The sequence below is a fragment of the Tachypleus tridentatus genome, chromosome 12, assembly GCF_004210375.1.
Source record: "Tachypleus tridentatus isolate NWPU-2018 chromosome 12, ASM421037v1, whole genome shotgun sequence".
Taxonomy (NCBI): domain Eukaryota; kingdom Metazoa; phylum Arthropoda; class Merostomata; order Xiphosura; family Limulidae; genus Tachypleus; species Tachypleus tridentatus.
The window spans coordinates 137,223,615-137,243,150 of record NC_134836.1 but is presented as its reverse complement, the minus strand read 5'-3'; the positions used below and the strand labels follow the sequence as shown (position 1 = coordinate 137,243,150).

At 30.4% G+C, this 19,536-nt stretch overlaps 1 protein-coding gene across 1 annotated transcript in view; it reads left to right on the top strand.

Moving 5' to 3' along the window:
- LOC143233296 (uncharacterized) overlaps positions 1-18,560 on the top strand; it is a 47,629-nt gene extending 29,069 nt beyond the window's left edge. The window contains exons 2-4 of the mRNA XM_076469427.1: positions 6,734-6,939; positions 9,988-10,123; positions 17,656-18,560. Coding sequence (XP_076325542.1) covers positions 6,734-6,939; positions 9,988-10,123; positions 17,656-17,765 — 452 coding nt within the window. The 3' untranslated portion in view covers positions 17,766-18,560. The remainder of the gene's footprint in view (positions 1-6,733; positions 6,940-9,987; positions 10,124-17,655) is intronic.
- The last annotated feature ends 976 nt before the right edge of the window (positions 18,561-19,536 follow it).

Sequence of the window (19,536 nt, the reverse complement as noted above, 5' to 3'; positions counted from 1 at the left end):
GTTCAGTGATGTTACCGATTGTGTTTAGTAATGTTACCGATGCTGTGTTTAGTAATGTTACCAATGCTGTGTTTAGTAATGTTACCAAAGTTACATTCAGTGATGTTACCAAAGTTGTGTTTAGTGATGTTACCGAAGTTGTATTTAGTAATGTTACCAAAGTTGTGTTTAGTGATGTTACCAAAGTTGTATTTAGTAATGTTACCGATGTTGTGTATAGTAATGTTACCAAAGTTGTATTTAGTGATGTTACCAAAGTTGTGTTTATTGGTGTTACCAAAGTTGTGTTTAATGATGTTACCGATGTTGTGTTTATTGGTGTTACCGATGTTGTGTTTAATGATGTTACCAAAGTTGTGTTTATTGATGTTACCAAAGTTGTGTTTAATGATGTTACCGATGTTGTGTTTAATGATGTTACCAAAGTTGTGTTTATTGGTGTTACCGATGTTGTGTTTAATGATGTTACCGATGTTGTGTTTAATGATGTTACGGATGTTGTGTTTAATGATGTTACCAAAGTTGTGTTTATTGGTGATACCGATGTTGTGTTTAATGATGTTACCAAAGTTGTGTTTATTGGTGTTACCGATGTTGTGTTTAATGATGTTACCAAAGTTGTGTTTATTGATGTTACCAAAGTTGTGTTTATTGGTGTTTCCGATGTTGTGTTTAATGATGTTACCAAAGTTGTGTTTATTGGTGTTACCGATGTTGTGTTTAATGATGTTACCAAAGTTGTGTTTATTGGTGTTACCAAAGTTGTGTTTATTGGTGTTACCAAAGTTGTGTTTATTGGTGTTACCGATGTTGTGTTTAATGATGTTACCAAAGTTGTGTTTATTGGTGTTACCGATGTTGTGTTTAATGATGTTACCAAAGTTGTGTTTATTGGTGTTACCAAAGTTGTGTTTATTGATGTTACCAAAGTTGTGTTTAATGATGTTACCGATGTTGTGTTTAATGATGTTACCAAAGTTGTGTTTATTGGTGTTACCGATGTTGTGTTTAATGATGTTACCGATGTTGTGTTTAATGATGTTACGGATGTTGTGTTTAATGATGTTACCAAAGTTGTGTTTATTGGTGTTACCGATGTTGTGTTTAATGATGTTACCGATGTTGTGTTTAATGATGTTACCAAAGTTGTGTTTATTGGTGTTACCAAAGTTATGTTTAATGATGTTACAAAGTTATATTTAGTGATGTTACCAAAGTTATGTTTAGTGATGTTACCAAAGTTGTGTTTAGTGATGTTACCGATGTTCTGTTTTGTAATGTTACCAAAGGTGTGTTTAGTAATGTTACCAAAGGTGTGTTTAGTAATGTTACCGATGTTGTGTTTAGTAATGTTATCAAAGTTGTGTTTAATGATGTTACCAAAGTTGTGTTATTGATTTTAACGATGTTGTGTTTATTGGTGTCACTGATGCTGTATTTATTGAGATTACCAAGGTTGTGGTTGCTGATTTTACCAAAGTTGTGGTTAATGTGGTAAACAAATTTAGTAACGTCACTAAACACAACTTCGGTAACATGTAAAAACATTTCGTTGCTCTATTAATATACCACATAACTGGTCTTCCAAAGTATTATGTTTTCTTAACTTTTTCTTGTCTTTTGTTTATTTTCCTCACCGGATGAGTATGTAACCTTCATACGGTGTTTCAGAGGTCTTAGTGATGTTATAAGCCACTATGGCTTACAACGTTAAACTTCGTGTCTCGATACACGCAATGGGCATAGTAAAGGTAATGCCCTCTGTAGCTTCGTGCTCAGTGCCAAATAAAAAAAGACGAGTGAACTGGATGTAGGTAATGAAACCTAGTGTTTTGGTTTTGATCCTTGCAGTAGAGTTCTTTTATTTACGTTCTTACTTATAACAAGAGAACTGCCACCATAGTTGTCGTAGTCACGACATCTTTGCCATCCAATGGAAATAAAATATCGGTATATCAAATTATTCAATCTCACGCCTCTTATATCCACGAACTCACGCCCTCTGGTTTAAGAAAATAATATTTTTTGTCTCCCTTCATATTCGATATATTACTTTCTAATTCATAGAATGTTTCAACTTAGGCCAGTCTTCGGTTAAAGATCCTCTCTTCTGGTCATCTTGGTCTTCTGCTTCTCCAACTTTCATTCAATTGACTGATGGACTCAGGTGGATATCAAAGTGTCAATCAAATGTCCATCGGGGCTTCATTTGATTTTATAAAAAAAATAAATGTTAAATCTGGCAAAAAATGGAAAAGGTATTTTTTTATTTTAGTTCTTGGATAAACTATTCACTAACACTGTACGCTCCACCAGGTCAATAATCATCATACGATTCGTCTTCATCCAGCAGGCTTTTCACGTTTCATCATTATCTAGTAGCCTTGTCACAACACACGTTTCGTCAGTATCTACTAACCTTGTTACAACACACGTTTCGTCATTACCTACTAACCTTGTTACAACACACGTTTCGACTGTTTGTTTGTTTGTTTCGGAATTTCGCACAAAGCTACTCGAGGGCTCTTTGTGCTAGCCGTTCCTAATTTAGTAGTGTAAGACTAGAGGGAAGGCAGCTAGTCATCACCATCCACCGCCAACTCTTGGGCTACTCTTTTACCAACGAATAGTGGGATTGACCATAACATTATAACGCCCCCACGGCTGAAAGGGCGAGCATGTTTGGCGCGACCGGGATGCGAACCCGCGACCCTCAGATTACGAGTCGCACGCCTTAACACGCTTGGCCATGCCGGGCCCACGTTTCGTCATTATCTACTAAACTTGTTACAACACACGTTTCGTCATTATCTACTAGCCTTGTTACAACACACGTTTCGTCATTATCTACTAGCCTTGTTAAAACACACGTTTCGTCATTATCTACTAGCCTTGTTACAACACACGTTTCGTCATTATCTACTAAACTTGTTACAACACACGTTTCGTCATTATCTACTAGCCTTGTTACAACACACGTTTCGTCATTATCTACTAGCCTTGTTACAACACACGTTTCGTCATTATCTACTAAACTTGTTACAACACACGTTTCGTCATTATCTACTAAACTTGTTACAACACACGTTTCGTCATTATCTACTAAACTTGTTACAACACACGTTTCGTCATTATCTACTAGCCTTGTTACAACACACGTTTCGTCATTTTCTACTAGTCTTGTTACAACACACGTTTCGTCATTTTCTACTAGCCTTGTTACAACACACGTTTCGTCATTGTCTACTAGCCTTGTTACAACACACGTTTCGTCATTATCTACTAAACTTGTTACAACACACGTATCGTCATTATCTACTAAACTTGTTACAACACACGTTTCGTCATTATCTACTAAACTTGTTACAACACACGTATCGTCATTATCTACTAAACTTGTTACAACACACGTTTCGTCATTATTTACTAAACTTGTTACAACACACGTTTCGTCATTATCTACTAAACTTGTTACAACACACGTTTCGTCATTATCTACTAGCCTTGTTACAACACACGTTTCGTCATTGTCTACTAAACTTGTTTCAACACACGTTTCGTCACCATCCAGTAGTGTTCTGACTTGGTAAGTTTCATCATTACACGTTATTTTAATATTCCCTGTTCATCTAAATTGTATCGAGCTGTTATTTATTAACTTCATATCTTTTCGGTTCCTCTTTCTATAAACTTCAGTGTCATAACTTTCCTATCTCAGATATTCTTTCAAAAATTTCTTTCAACAATTTCTTCTCCCAGACTTATTCCTCGTGGAAATCAAACTCTTCTCTGACTAATGTAATCAGTCTCTGACATGGTATGTTTCTTCATGTTGCTCTCTCTCAGCTATCGTAAACATGTTATTATTTTCTACTACACTATTTTTTTTCTTTGAGAATGTATTAAAACCGTTTCTTGATTTATTATTCTTGTCTTGCATAACTGTCCAAAATATTCTAAATTGTAAATTAATTTCTCTGTCAAATAATATCATTTATTAACCAATTGTCAGCATAGATCGTCCCTGCTTCGTCTTCGTCACTAGAAATCAACATTAACTATCAAACCGGTGAAAACAGTAGTTTATCATTGTATTAAATGGATACCATTGATTTTATAGTATATTGTCACTGAGGCAGTCCCTGTATTTTTGTTGTTATAATTATTTATTCTGTAGTTTTCTAAAGTACGAATACACTCAAACAAATCAACTGATGGTCTATTACTATCAATACCTGATTTCTATCTAATCTTCGTGAGACATGACGTGGGCTCACAACTAGGGCGCTCAACTCTAATTTATCTAATGTAAGAACTATGTCCATAACTGTATCTATTAACATTATTTACTAAAGAACTTTCGTACTATCTCTATAACTGTATGTATCAATAGTATTTATATAATGTTTATATAGAAACATTCTTACTATCTCTATAACTGTACGTATCAATAGTATTTATATAATGTTTATATAGAAAAATTCTTACTATCTCTTATAACTGTACCTATGAATAATATTTATATAAGTTTATATAGGAACATTCTTACTATCTCTATAACTGTACGTATGAGTACTATTTATATAATGTTTATATAAGAACATTCTTACTATCTCTATAACTGTACGTATCAATAGTATTTATCTAATGTTTATATAAAAACATTCTTACTATCTCTATAACTGTATGTATGAATATTATTTATATAACGTTTATATAAGAACATTCTTACTATATCTATAACTGTACGTATCAATAGTATTTATCTAATGTTTATGTAAGAACATTCTTACAATGTTTATAACTTTACAGTTAAAGAAACTATTGTTTTGTGCATGTTATTTGAAGCTGGGAGGTTTTTTTCATCGTTTAAGAACATTCTTACTATATCTATAACTGTACGTATCAATAGTATTTATCTAATGTTTATATAAAAACATTCTTACTATCTCTATAACTGTACGTATGAATATTATTTATATAATGTTTATATAAGAAAATTCTTACTATATCTATAACTGTACGTATCAACAGTATTTATATAATGTTTATATAACAACATCATTACTATCTCTATAACTGTACGTATCAATAGTATTTATATAATGTTTATATAAGAACATTCTTACTGTATCTATAATTGTACGTATCAATAGTATTTATATAATGTTCATATAAGAACATTCTTACTATCTCTATAACTGTACGTATCAATAGTATTTATCTAATGTGTTTATAGAACATCCTTACTGTATCTATAACTGTACGTATGAATATTATTTATATAATGTTTATATAAGAACATTCTTACTATCTCTATAACTGTACGTATCAATAGTATTTATCTAATGTTTATATAAAAACATCCTTACTATCTCTATAACTGTACGTATCAATAGTATTTATCTAACGTTTATATAAGAACATTCTTACTATCTCTATAACTGTACCTATGAATAGTATTTATCTAATGATTATATAAGAACATGCTTACTATATCTATAACTGTACGTATCAATAGTATTTATCTAATGTTTATATAAGAACATTCGTACTATCTCTTTAACTGTACGTATCAATAGTATTTATCTAACGTTTATATAAGAACATTCTTACTATCTCTATAACTGTACGTATCAATAGTATTTATCTAATGTTTATATAAGAACATGCTTACTATATCTATAACTGTACGTATCAATAGTATTTATCTAATGTTTATATAAGAACATGCTTACTATATCTATAACTGTACGTATCAATAGTATTTATCTAATGCTTATATAGAACATCCTTACTGTATCTATAACTGTACGTGTCAGTAGTATTTATATAATGTTTATATAAGAACTTTCTTACTGTATCTGTAACTGTACGTATGAATAGTGTTTATATAATGTTTATATAAGAACATTCTTACTATCTCTATAACTCTACGTATTAATAGTATTTATATAATGTTTATATAAGAACATCCTAACTATACCTATAACTGTACGAATCAATAGTATTTATATAATGTTTATATAAGAACATTCTTATTATATCTATAACTGTACGTATCAATAGTATTTATATAATGTTTATATAAAGACATTCTTACTATCTCTATAACTGTACGTATCAATAGTATTTATCTAATGTTTATATATGAACATTCTTACTATCTCTATAACTGTACGTATCAATAGTATTTATATAATGTTCATATAAGAACATTCTTACTATCTCTATAACTGTACGTATCAATAGTATTTATCTAACGTTTATATAAGAACATTCTTACTATCTCTATAACTGTACGTATGAATAATATTTATCTAACGTTTATATAAGAACATCCTTACTGTATCTATAACTGTACGTATCAATAGTATTTATATAATGTTCATATAAGAACATTCTTACTATCTCTATAACTGTACGTATCAATAGTATTTATCTAACGTTTATATAAGAACATTCTTACTATCTCTATAACTGTACGTATGAATAATATTTATCTAACGTTTATATAAGAACATCCTTACTGTATCTATAACTGTACGTATCAATAGTATTTATATTATGTTTATATAAGAACATCCTTACTGTATCTATAACTGTACGTATCAACAGTATTTATATTATGTTTATATAAGAACATTCTTACTATGTTTATAACTTTACAGTTTAAGAAACAATTGTTTTGCGCCTGTTTTTTGAAGCTGAGAGGTTTTTTTCATCGTTTAAGTTTCGAGTGGTCTTCGAATAATAAAGCTTGACATTCCTGAAAACGTTCGATTGGCTGGAGAAGTGACACTTAGTTGTATGTACGATTTGGAAGAAGACAACCTTTATTCTGTGAAGTGGTACAAGGACGACCTTGAATTCTTCCGTTATGTACCCAAGGAGCTGCCACAGAGACAGTTCTTTCCGTTAGATGGCATTAATATCGACGTAAGTATGACGTCAGAAATTACTTCTGGAGTAAAAAACATTAGAGCCTACGTCATCCATTATTCGCTTTTGATATGAATAAACTTAGGGGAGATAAAATATGTCGTATCGCTTTCTTTAACGATATAAGTGAACAGTATTGTTTTCGTTCAAGCAATTCCCAAGTTTTGTGTATAACGGTCTGATTAGATGTTTTTGAATAAAAACTGTCGCTATCATAATAGTTTTAAAACTGATCAAAAGGTGGCTGAAGTAAGAACAACTTGTTGAATATAAATATAAATAAATATAATTAACTATAAATCATACACATATTGTGTTGATGAATAACAACCGTAACAATTCTCTGATGGGTCTGCGATAAGTTTATGGATTTACAACACTACAATCCGAGGTTCGATTCTCTTTAGTAGACAGACAAATAACCTGTTGTTGAAAAATAAATAAACTCGAAGAATAATAGTTATATTAACAAAACACATCTATCGCTCACTCATCGTAAAGTTTGGTTATCATTTTTACAAAATATATTTTTATGAAGTTTTTCAATCACTGATCCACTCAAAGGACAACTTATTTGTTCGTAGACGTATTGTGGTTAATATGTTCTGTTAACCAACGTAATTCGTATGAAAACCAAACTCAGAACTGAAAAGCAGTTGATTTTATTATTGTATAAACATTTAATAAATGCATTATCCGGGCGTGCCTTGACATGGTCTGGCGGTCATGGAATTTATTCGCATGCTGGGAGTTCCAGTCTTGCAAATGAAATATGCTTGCCTGTGGGATGTCATAAAGTGATGACCAATCCCAATGTTCGTTGCGAAAGATTAGTAACCAAATTGACGGTGAACAGCTGTCTTCTCTCTAGTATATAACTTCTAAATTAAGGTTAACCGGCGCAGATAACCCTCGAGTAGCTTTGCGAAAAATTAAAAAACTAAAAATATATTATTTTGGCTAAAACACGAATCAGAAAATTTAGTGTTTTATTTCGTACGACAAAGAAATACGTGCAGTAAAGCATTCTTAACTATAGTGCACCATTACACATGAATAGAGAGACATATCCTGTCGATGACTTAGCAAAATAACTTACCATATTAGTAAAAGCATATATTTTATAACTTTATAAAAAACAATGCGTTTAATTATAGGTAGTCAAGGTAAACCTATTGTGATGTATAGAAGTCAGAAACTCACAATTGAAAGGAGCTAGTTGGTGAAATTGTAATAAGTTGGAATGTTCACTACTATTTTTAACCTTAACACATTACCTTAAACAGCAGTATAATGAGTGTGAACTCTTTACCTTAAACAGAAATTTGAACTACAATGTTGAGTGTGAACAGTTTACCTTAAACAGCAACATCTAACACTATGTTGAGTGTGAACAGTTTACCTTAAACAGCAACATCTACTACTATGTTGAGTGTGAACAGTTTACCTTAAACAGCAACATCTACTACTATGTTGAGTGTGAACAGTCTACCTTAAACAGCCTCATCTACTACTATGTTGAGTGTGAACTCTTTACCTTAAACAGCAACATCTACTATTATGTTGAGTGTGAACAGTCTACCTTAAACAGCAACATCTACTACTATGTTGAGTGTGAACAGTTTACCTTAAACAACAATATTTACTACTATGTTGAGTGTGAACAGTCTACCTTAAACAACAACATGAACTACTACGTTGAGTGTGAAGAGTCTACCTCAAACAACAACATGAACTACTATGTTGAGTGTGAACAGTCTACCTTAAACAACAATATTTACTACTATGTTGAGTGTGAACAGTCTACCTTAAGCAACAACATGAACTACTATGTTGAGTGTGAACACTTTACTTTAAACAACAACATGAACTACTATGTTGAGTGTGAACAGTCTACCTTAAACAACAATATTTACTACTATGTTGAGTGTGAACAGTCTACCTTAAGCAACAACATGAACTACTATGTTGAGTGTGAACACTTTACTTTAAACAACAACATGAACTACTATGTTGAGTGTGAACAGCCTACCTTGAACAACAATATTTACTACTATGTTGAGTGTGAACAGTCTACCTTAAACAACAACATGAACTACTATGTTGAGTGTGAAGAGTCTACCTCAAACAACAACATGAACTACTATGTTGAGTGTGAACAGTCTACCTTAAACAACAATATTTACTACTATGTTGAGTGTGAACAGTCTACCTTAAGCAACAACATGAACTACTATGTTGAGTGTGAACACTTTACTTTAAACAACAACATGAACTACTATGTTGAGTGTGAACAGTCTACCTTAAACAACAATATTTACTACTATGTTGAGTGTGAACAGTCTACCTTAAGCAACAACATGAACTACTATGTTGAGTGTGAACACTTTACTTTAAACAACAACATGAACTACTATGTTGAGTGTGAACAGTCTACCTTAAACAACAATATTTACTACTATGTTGAGTGTGAACAGTCTACCTTAAACAACAACATGAACTACTATGTTGAGTGTGAACACTTTACTTTAAACAACAACATGAACTACTATGTTGAGTGTGAACAGTCTACCTTAAACAACAATATTTACTACTATGTTGAGTGTGAACAGCCTACCTTGAACAACAATATTTACTACTATGTTGAGTGTGAACAGTCTACCTTAAACAACAACATGAACTACTATGTTGAGTGTGAAGAGTCTACCTCAAACAACAACATGAACTACTATGTTGAGTGTGAACAGTCTACCTTAAACAACAATATTTACTACTATGTTGAGTGTGAACAGTCTACCTTAAGCAACAAGATGAACTACTATGTTGAGTGTGAACACTTTACTTTAAACAACAACATGAACTACTATGTTGAGTGTGAACAGTCTACCTTAAACAACAATATTTACTACTATGTTGAGTGTGAACAGTCTACCTTAAACAACAATATTTACTACTATGTTGAGTGTGAACAGTCTACCTTAAACAACAATATTTACTACTATGTTGAGTGTGAGCTGTAATAATATAAGACAATGTTTATTGCAGTTTACTCGTTCCAATAAGGATGTGGTGTTCATTCAAGATGTACAGATGTCGACTGGAGGAAGATACAGGTGCGAGGTATCAGCTGATGCTCCATCTTTCAGGACAGTGTCCACAGAAAAAGCAATGAAAGTTAGTGGTAAGAAGTACAACATTACTACTATAAATACCAAATGTGGTCCACAGGCATGTAATGACAGTTAATAGTAAGAAGTACAACATTACTACTATAAATACCAAATGTGGTCCACAGGCATGTAATGACAGTTAATAGTAAGAAGTACAACATTACTACTATAAATACCAAATGTGGTCCACAGGCATGTAATGACAGTTAATAGTAAGAAGTACAACATCACTACTATAAATACCAAATGTGGTCCACAGGCATGTAATGACAGTTAATAGTAAGAAGTACAACATTACTACTATAAATACCAAATGTGGTCCATGGAGATGCAATAACAGTTAATAATAATAAGTACAACATTACTACTATAAATATTGAATGGTGTCCACAAAAATGTAATGACAGTTAATAGTAAGAAGTACAACATCACTACTATCAATATCAAATGTGGTCCATAGAGATGTAATGAGACTTAATAGTGAGAAGTACAACATTACTACTATCAATATCAAATGTGGTCCATAGAGATGCAATAACAGTTAATAATAATAAGTACAACATTACTACTATAAATATTGAATGGTGTCCACAAAAATGTAATGACAGTTAATAGTAAGAAGTACAACATCACTACTATCAATATCAAATGTGGTCCATAGAGATGTAATGAGACTTAATAGTGAGAAGTACAACATTACTACTATCAATATCAAATGTGGTCCATAGAGATGCAATAACAGTTAATAGTAAGAAGTACAACATCACTACTATCAATATCAAATGTGGTCCATAGAGATGTAATGAGACTTAATAGTGAGAAGTACAACATTACTACTATCAATATCAAATGTGGTCCATAGAGATGTAATGAGACTTAATAGTAAGAAGTACAACATTACTACTATAAATATTGAATGGTGTCCACAAAAATGTAATGACAGTTAATAGTAAGAAGTACAACATCACTACTATCAATATCAAATGTGGTCCATAGAGATGTAATGAGACTTAATAGTGAGAAGTACAACATTACTACTATCAATATCAAATGTGGTCCATAGAGATGCAATAACAGTTAATAGTAAGAAGTACAACATCACTACTATCAATATCAAATGTGGTCCATAGAGATGTAATGAGACTTAATAGTGAGAAGTACAACATTACTACTATCAATATCAAATGTGGTCCATAGAGATGCAATAACAGTTAATAGTAAGAAGTACAACATCACTACTATCAATATCAAATGTGGTCCATAGAGATGTAATGAGACTTAATAGTGAGAAGTACAACATTACTACTATCAATATCAAATGTGGTCCATAGAGATGTAATGAGACTTAATAGTAAGAAGTACAACATCACTACTATAAATATCGAATGTTGTCCACAGAGATTTAATGACAGTTACTAATAATACGTACAACATTACTACTATCAATATCAAATGTGGTCCATAGAAATGTAATGACAGTAAATAGTTGTTACATACCATAGGATTTACAATTTTATATCTGGTGAGAAGCTTCTATTCTGAAGACTCAGAGGTTAAATTGAATGAATACTTCTTGTCTAACTAAACTAAAATAATGTATCTACATATGAATTTCTACCATTATAAACAAGTGAAGTTTTACAGACAGGCAATATAGGAAGCCAACATCCTGTTGATTATGTCTTTTAAGTGTTTCTAATTTATCATGCCCATGTTCACGGTAAACAGTGTAAGTAAAAGTTTAGGGCTTAGCACGTCATGAAACGTATTAACTTTGTGTGTATTTGGTTATTTATAATCCATGAACTGTGATGTTTCTTCGGTTGATTTCATATTTATGTTTATCTATCCACCTTGTTTGAACACTTTTAAAGTAACAAGTTACAAGTAGCAAGAAGCAAGTAATAATTAACAAGTAACAAAAAACAACTAACATGTAACAAGTAACAATAAACAAATAACAACTAACATGTAACAAGTAACAAAAAAACAAATAACAACTAACATGTAACAAGTAACAAAAAACAAATAACAACTAACATGTAACAAGTAACGAAAAACAACTAACAACTAACATGTAACAAGTAACAAAAACAAATAACAACTAACATGTAACAAGTAACAAAAAACAAATAACAACTAACATCTAACAAGTAACGAAAAACAAATAACAACTAGCATGTAACAAGTAACAACAACAAATAACAACTAACATGTAACAAGTAAAAAAACAAGTAACAACTGACATGTAACAAGTGACAAAAATAAATAACAACTAACATGTAACAAAACAAGTAACAACTAACATGTAACAAGTAACAAAAACAATTAACAACTTACAAAAAACAAGTGACAACTAACATGTAACAAGTAACAATAAACAAATAACAACTAACATGTAACAAGTAACAAAAAACAAATAACAACTAACATGTAACAAGTAACAAAAAACAAATAACAACTAACATGTAACAAGTAACAAAAAACAAGTAACAACTAACATGTAACAAGTAACAAAAAACAAGTAACAACTAACATGTAACAAGTAACAAAAAACAACTAACAACTAACACGTAACAAGTAACAAAAACAAGTAACAACTAACATGTAACAAAAAGAAGTAAGAAGAAACAAGTAACAAAAACAATTAACAAGTAACATGTGACAAGTAACGAAAAACAAATAACAACTAACATGTAACAAGTAACGAAAAACAAATAACAACTGACATGTAACAAGTAACAAAAAACAAATAACAACTAACATGTAACAAGTAACGAAAAACAAATAACAACTAGCATGTAACAAGTAACAAAAAGAAATAACAACTAACATGTAACAAGTAAAAAAACAAGTAACAACTGACATGTAACAAGTGACAAAAACAAATAACAACTAATATGTAACAAAACAAGTAACAACTAACATGTAACAAGTAACAAAAACAATTAACAACTTACAAAAAACAAGTAACAACTAACATGTAACAAGTAACAAAAAATCAAATAACAACTAACATGTAACAAGTTACAAAACAAGTAACAACTAACATGTAACAAGTAACAAAACAAGTAACAACTAACAAAAACAATTAACAACTTACAAAAAACAAGTGACAACTAACATGTAACAAGTAACAATAAACAAATAACAACTAACGTGTAACAAGTAACAACAAACAAGTAACAAAAACAAATAACAACTAACATGTAACAAGTAAAAAACAAGTAACAACTGACATGTAACAAGTGACAAAAACAAATAACAACTAACATGTAACAAAACAAGTAACAACTAACATGTAACAAGTAACAAAAACAATTAACAACTTACAAAAAACAAGTAACAAAAACAATTAACAACTTACAAAAAACAAGTGACAACTAACATGTAACAAGTAACAATAAACAAATAACAACTAACATGTAACAAGTAACAACAAACAAGTAACAAAAACAAATAACAACTAACATGTAACAAGTAACAAAAACAAATAACAACTAACATGTAACAAGTAACAACTAACATGTAACAAGTAACAAAAAACAAATAACAACTAACATGTAACAAAAAGAAGTAAGAAGAAACAAGTAACAAAAACAATTAACAAGTAACATGTGACAAGTAACGAAAAACAAATAACAACTAACATGTAACAAGTAACGAAAAACAAATAACAACTAACATGTAACAAGTAACAAAAAACAAATAACAACTAACATGTAACAAGTAACAAAAAACAAATAACAACTAACATGTAACAAGTAACGAAAAACAAATAACAACTAGCATGTAACAAGTAACAAAAACAAATAACAACTACCATGTAACAAGTAAAAAAACAAGTAACAACTGACATGTAACATGTGACAAAAACAAATAACAACTAACATGTAACAAAACAAGTAACAACTAACATGTAACAAGTAACAAAAACAATTAACAACTTACAAAAAAAAAAATAGTAACAACTAACATGTAACAAGTAACAAAACAAGTAACAACTAACATGTAACAAGTAACAAAAACAATTAACAACTTACAAAAAACAAGTAACAACTAACATGTAACAAGTAACAAAACAAGTAACAACTAACATGTAACAAGTAACAAAACAAGTAACAACTAACATGTAACAAGTAACAAAAACAATTAACAACTTACAAAAAACAAGTGACAACTAACATGTAATAAGTAACGATAAACAAATAACAACTAACGTGTAACAAGTAACAAAAAACAAATAACAACTAACATGTAACAAGTAACAAAAACAAATAACAACTAACATGTAACAAGTAATAAAAAACAAGTAACAACTAACATGTAACAAGTAACAAAAAACAAGTAACAACTAACATGTAACAAGTAACAAAAACAAATAACAACTAACATGTAACAACTAACAAAAACAAGTAACAACTAACATGTAACAAGTAACAAAAAACAACTAACAACTAACACGTAACAAGTAACAAAAACAAGTAACAACTAACATGTAACAAGTAACAAAAAACAAGTAACAACTAACATGTAACAAGTAACAAAAAACAAATAACAACTAACATGTAACAAAAAGAAGTAAGAAGAAACAAGTAACAAAAACAATTAACAAGTAACATGTGACAAGTAACGAAAAACAAATAACAACTAACATGTAACAAGTAACGAAAAACAAATAACAACTAACATGTAACAAGTAACAAAAAACAAATAACAACTAACATGTAACAAGTAACAAAAAACAAATAACAACTAACATGTAACAAGTAACGAAAAACAAATAACAACTAGCATGTAACAAGTAACAAAAACAAATAACAACTAACATGTAACAAGTAAAAAAACAAGTAACAACTGACATGTAACATGTGACAAAAACAAATAACAACTAACATGTAACAAAACAAGTAACAACTAACATGTAACAAGTAACAAAACAAGTAACAACTAACATGTAACAAGTAACAAAAACAATTAACAACTTACAAAAAACAAGTAACAACTAACATGTAACAAGTAACAAAACAAGTAACAACTAACATGTAACAAGTAACAAAACAAGTAACAACTAACATGTAACAAGTAACAAAAACAATTAACAACTTACAAAAAACAAGTGACAACTAACATGTAATAAGTAACGATAAACAAATAACAACTAACGTGTAACAAGTAACAAAAAACAAATAACAACTAACATGTAACAAGTAACAAAAAACAAATAACAACTAACATGTAACAAGTAATAAAAAACAAGTAACAACTAACATGTAACAAGTAACAAAAAACAAGTAACAACTAACATGTAACAAGTAACAAAAAACAAATAACAACTAACATGTAACAACTAACAAAAACAAGTAACAACTAACATGTAACAAGTAACAAAAAACAACTAACAACTAACATGTAACAAAAAGAAGTAAGAAGAAACAAGTAACAAAAACAATTAACAAGTAACATGTGACAAGTAACGAAAAACAAGTAAAAAGTAACTTGTTACAAGTGAATAAAAACAAGTAACAAATGACAAGTTATATGTAACAAAAAACAAATAACAACTAACATGTAGCATGTAACAAGTAACAAAAAGAAGTAAGAAGAAACAAGTAACAAAAACAATTAACAGGTAACTCGTAACAAGTGACGAAAAACAAGTAACAAATGACAAGTAATATGTAACAAAAAGCAAGTAACATGTAAAAAATAAGTAATAAGAAACAAGTAACAAAAAACAAGTAACAAGTAAAACTTTTCAAATATATACTGTTGTTTTGTTGAACTTTATTCAAAGGAATTCGAGGACTATTACCATTAACCGTCTCTAATTTAGAAATAATTAAGTAGACGGAAGGTACGTATACAACGCCACCTACCAAAAAATATATTGAGCTATTCCGTGCTGACGAAAAGTGATAGTGATTGTTGCAGAGCAACGTCCCCACGACTGAAAGATCGAACATGTTTGGTTTTCTTCCAGATTACGAATCGATAAATATAATTTCATAGAATAAATTTATCGATGTTTCAACAATATTACTAACAGTGTATTCACCCAGACGAAAACATGGAAGATTTGGGTCTTCAATATATCGATGTTTCAACAATATTACTAACAGTGTATTCACCCAGACGAAAACATGGAAGATTTGGGTCTTCAATATATCGATGTTTCAACAATATTACTAACAGTGTCTTCACCCAGACGAAAACATGGAAGATTTGGGTCTTCAATATATCGATGTTTCAACAATATTACTAACAGTGTATTCACCCAGACGAAAACATGGAAGATTTGGGTCTTCAATATATCGATGTTTCAACAATATTACTAACAGTGTATTCACCCAGACGAAAACATGGAAGATTTGGGTCTTCAATATATAGATGTTTCAACAATATTACTAACAGTGTATTCACCCAGACGAAAACATGGAAGATTTGGATCTTCAATATATCGATGTTTCAACAATATTACTAACAGTGTATTCACCCAGACGAAAACATGGAAGATTTGGGTCTTCAATATATCGATGTTTCAACAATATTACTAACAGTGTATTCACCCAGACGAAAACATGGAAGATTTGGGTCTTCAATAAAAGTCATGTGACATTAGCCACCAGTTTCTTCTTATAAAAACGTACACTGTTTAGACATTCATGATAAAAATTGAAAACAAATTAAATACATTAAGAGTGTCACAATAACTCGTTGTTGGTACAGATAAACAATATTTTCATTCAATAGTTATGAGGAAAACACAAAGTACAATTCCCAAGTAATAGCCAATATTCTATTTGATGTTTTAAATATTTAGATCCAAATATTAAATAAAGTTTTTTCTTGATGTCTAACAAGATACAAAAATATTTAAGAGAAAATAAATATATACAAATTCAGTGCTAACAGTACTTTTTTCTTATTATTTCAGTTTTAATGCAGTAATTTCATTATTTGTTAATGTATGCAGTTGCTAAATATCTATTTACGTTTAACTATTAAGCTAATAAACGCAAGTCTATCTGTGTTTGGCGCCAAATATGCTCGCTCTTTCAGCCGTGCGGGCGTTATAATGTAACTATTCGTTGGTAAAAGAGTAGCCTAAGAGTTGGCGGTGGGTGGTGATGACTAGCTGCCTTCCCTCTAGTCTCACACTGCTAAATTAGGGACGGCTAGCACAGATAGCCCTCGAGTAACTTTGTGCGAAATTCAAAAACAAACAAACTATCTATGCTTACACTGTTATTATTTAAGGCCAGAAATCATACGTTAAACCAAATATTAAACATTGGACTACAGATAATTGAATAATGTGAACTGATGAAGTACCGTCTTCCACAGGAATCTTTATACTTGCAAGTGGAATTTCTGGGTTTGATTTGTAAACACTATATAGACAATAACCAGGAAAACAGGTGTTTGAGTGTATAATACAACTTGAGGTCCTTTCAGTTCACGTAACTGTGAGTCGAACTGATATAACAGTACATTATCTAACCAGTATGTGTATGTTTCATAATTATAACTTCTTTTGCAGTTGAAACTGGGAGAGCCGTGCGAGGACAGCGTAACTTGAAAACAGTGACTGTTTTATTTCTCGTTACTACGGTGTTTAGGAGAAGACTTGAACATTCGTTACACTGTTAATTAGGAAACAGGACTGTTTTACACTTATAATTAATTAAAAATAGAACTAAAAGTGTAATGATGCCTTCCTTTAATGAGTTCGTCGTGTTAAAACTTGTCGTTACAACAACAAAACGCTCATGAACGGTTTATTTCCATCATTTATCATTGTGTTTATAATGTGTCAAGTGGTGTTACAGTATCTTAAAACTAAACAGTTTGTAAACTGAACAACAAACATTAATTCTCGGTCTGCTTCTTCGACACACTAAAACAAAAATATAAAAATAATAGATGACCAACAAGTCCCTTTAGACTATATGGATTAATTGCAGTAAATAAAAACTGTTATATTTATGGACAGTAAGAAGCTATTGAAATTTCAAGCTATCAATTCTTAAAACTTTAAAGCAATAAAAAAATACTTCGCTAGAAACGTCTCAAATGTTACCAAACATGTTCGTGCCTACTCTTTACAGATGTTTAAACTAACCAGTAGTGAATTTTCCTTTGAAGTCCTACATTTTTCTCTACTCAGCTGTAGTGGAACAGAAGATAATAGTCTTTATAAAATAGGCTTTATTCTCAGGATATCATGAGTAGGAAACAGAAGTTTCTTTAATTATTATTTATCTATTTGTAGTTCTATTTAATCATTATTTGTCTTTAATAAATACAACCTTTAACGATATTCAAATGTGACAGGTTGAGAACATCTCTTTTATTGTACCTCGTAGTAAAATCATTAATCGGGAAAATGGAGAGAGACTGAATTTATGTTTTAATAAAACTGGTCGCTTTAAAATATTAATCATGTCCTGTGTCTTCTGTTTTACTTCGTACGAAATGTTTTAGAAGCAGTTTCACATACATTGCTCGCCTAACTTTATAACAGTAGTTTGGTTTCCCCCTTCATATCGATTATACTCTCAGTGGCAAATGAACACCACGCCCATGTTTTGTTATTTCAGATGTGATGTTGAACAGCACTTTTAGAAAATGAAACGAAGCCAAATAAAGAATCTTATTTTGTACGTAATCACAGGATTATATTTAGAGGTTCGGTTGTAAAACGATGTCTTAGTTTAACGCGTTTAGCTTAATTACGTCTTTATTCTGTTTGAGAGCTGGAGTTTCTCGATTGATCTTTTTAAAAATGCTAATTTTATATTAAAGTTCAATAGGGTTAAAAGAAGCTGATTGAAACCTTTACCACCTAGAAACAGACTGTTGAACTATTTTAGTTTTTTCATTAGTTAATGTGTAAGTTACACCTTTTACAAATATTTATAAAATTTGTTTTCTAACGACTTGAGTTCAGAATATAGTGTTACTGAAGAAGAATCGATTCGGAGCAGACAACAGTGCCTAAACGTAATATCCTAATTAATATTTATTGTTTAATTAGAGGTATGCTTGGACTTACTATCCTAATTAATATTTATTGTTTAATTAGAGATATGCTTAGACTATTATTCTAATTAATATTTATTGTTTAATTAGAGATATGCTTAGACTATTATTCTAATTAATATTTATTGTTTAATTAGAGATATTTACAATTAACAATACTAGTCTATCAAAATTATGCTAAACAGAATTATTTGTATTTTCATTTGAAGCATATTGGCCAAAACTTTAGTTTCGAAATCAGCTAGCTCATTGTTTAATACTAAAACTATTTATATAAATTCATCTATCTTATTATAAGCTCAGAACTTCCATGCGTATCAAACTATGTCTTGTATTTATGTCTTACAAGTACAGGCTAGAAAGTGTGCCTTTTTACTGA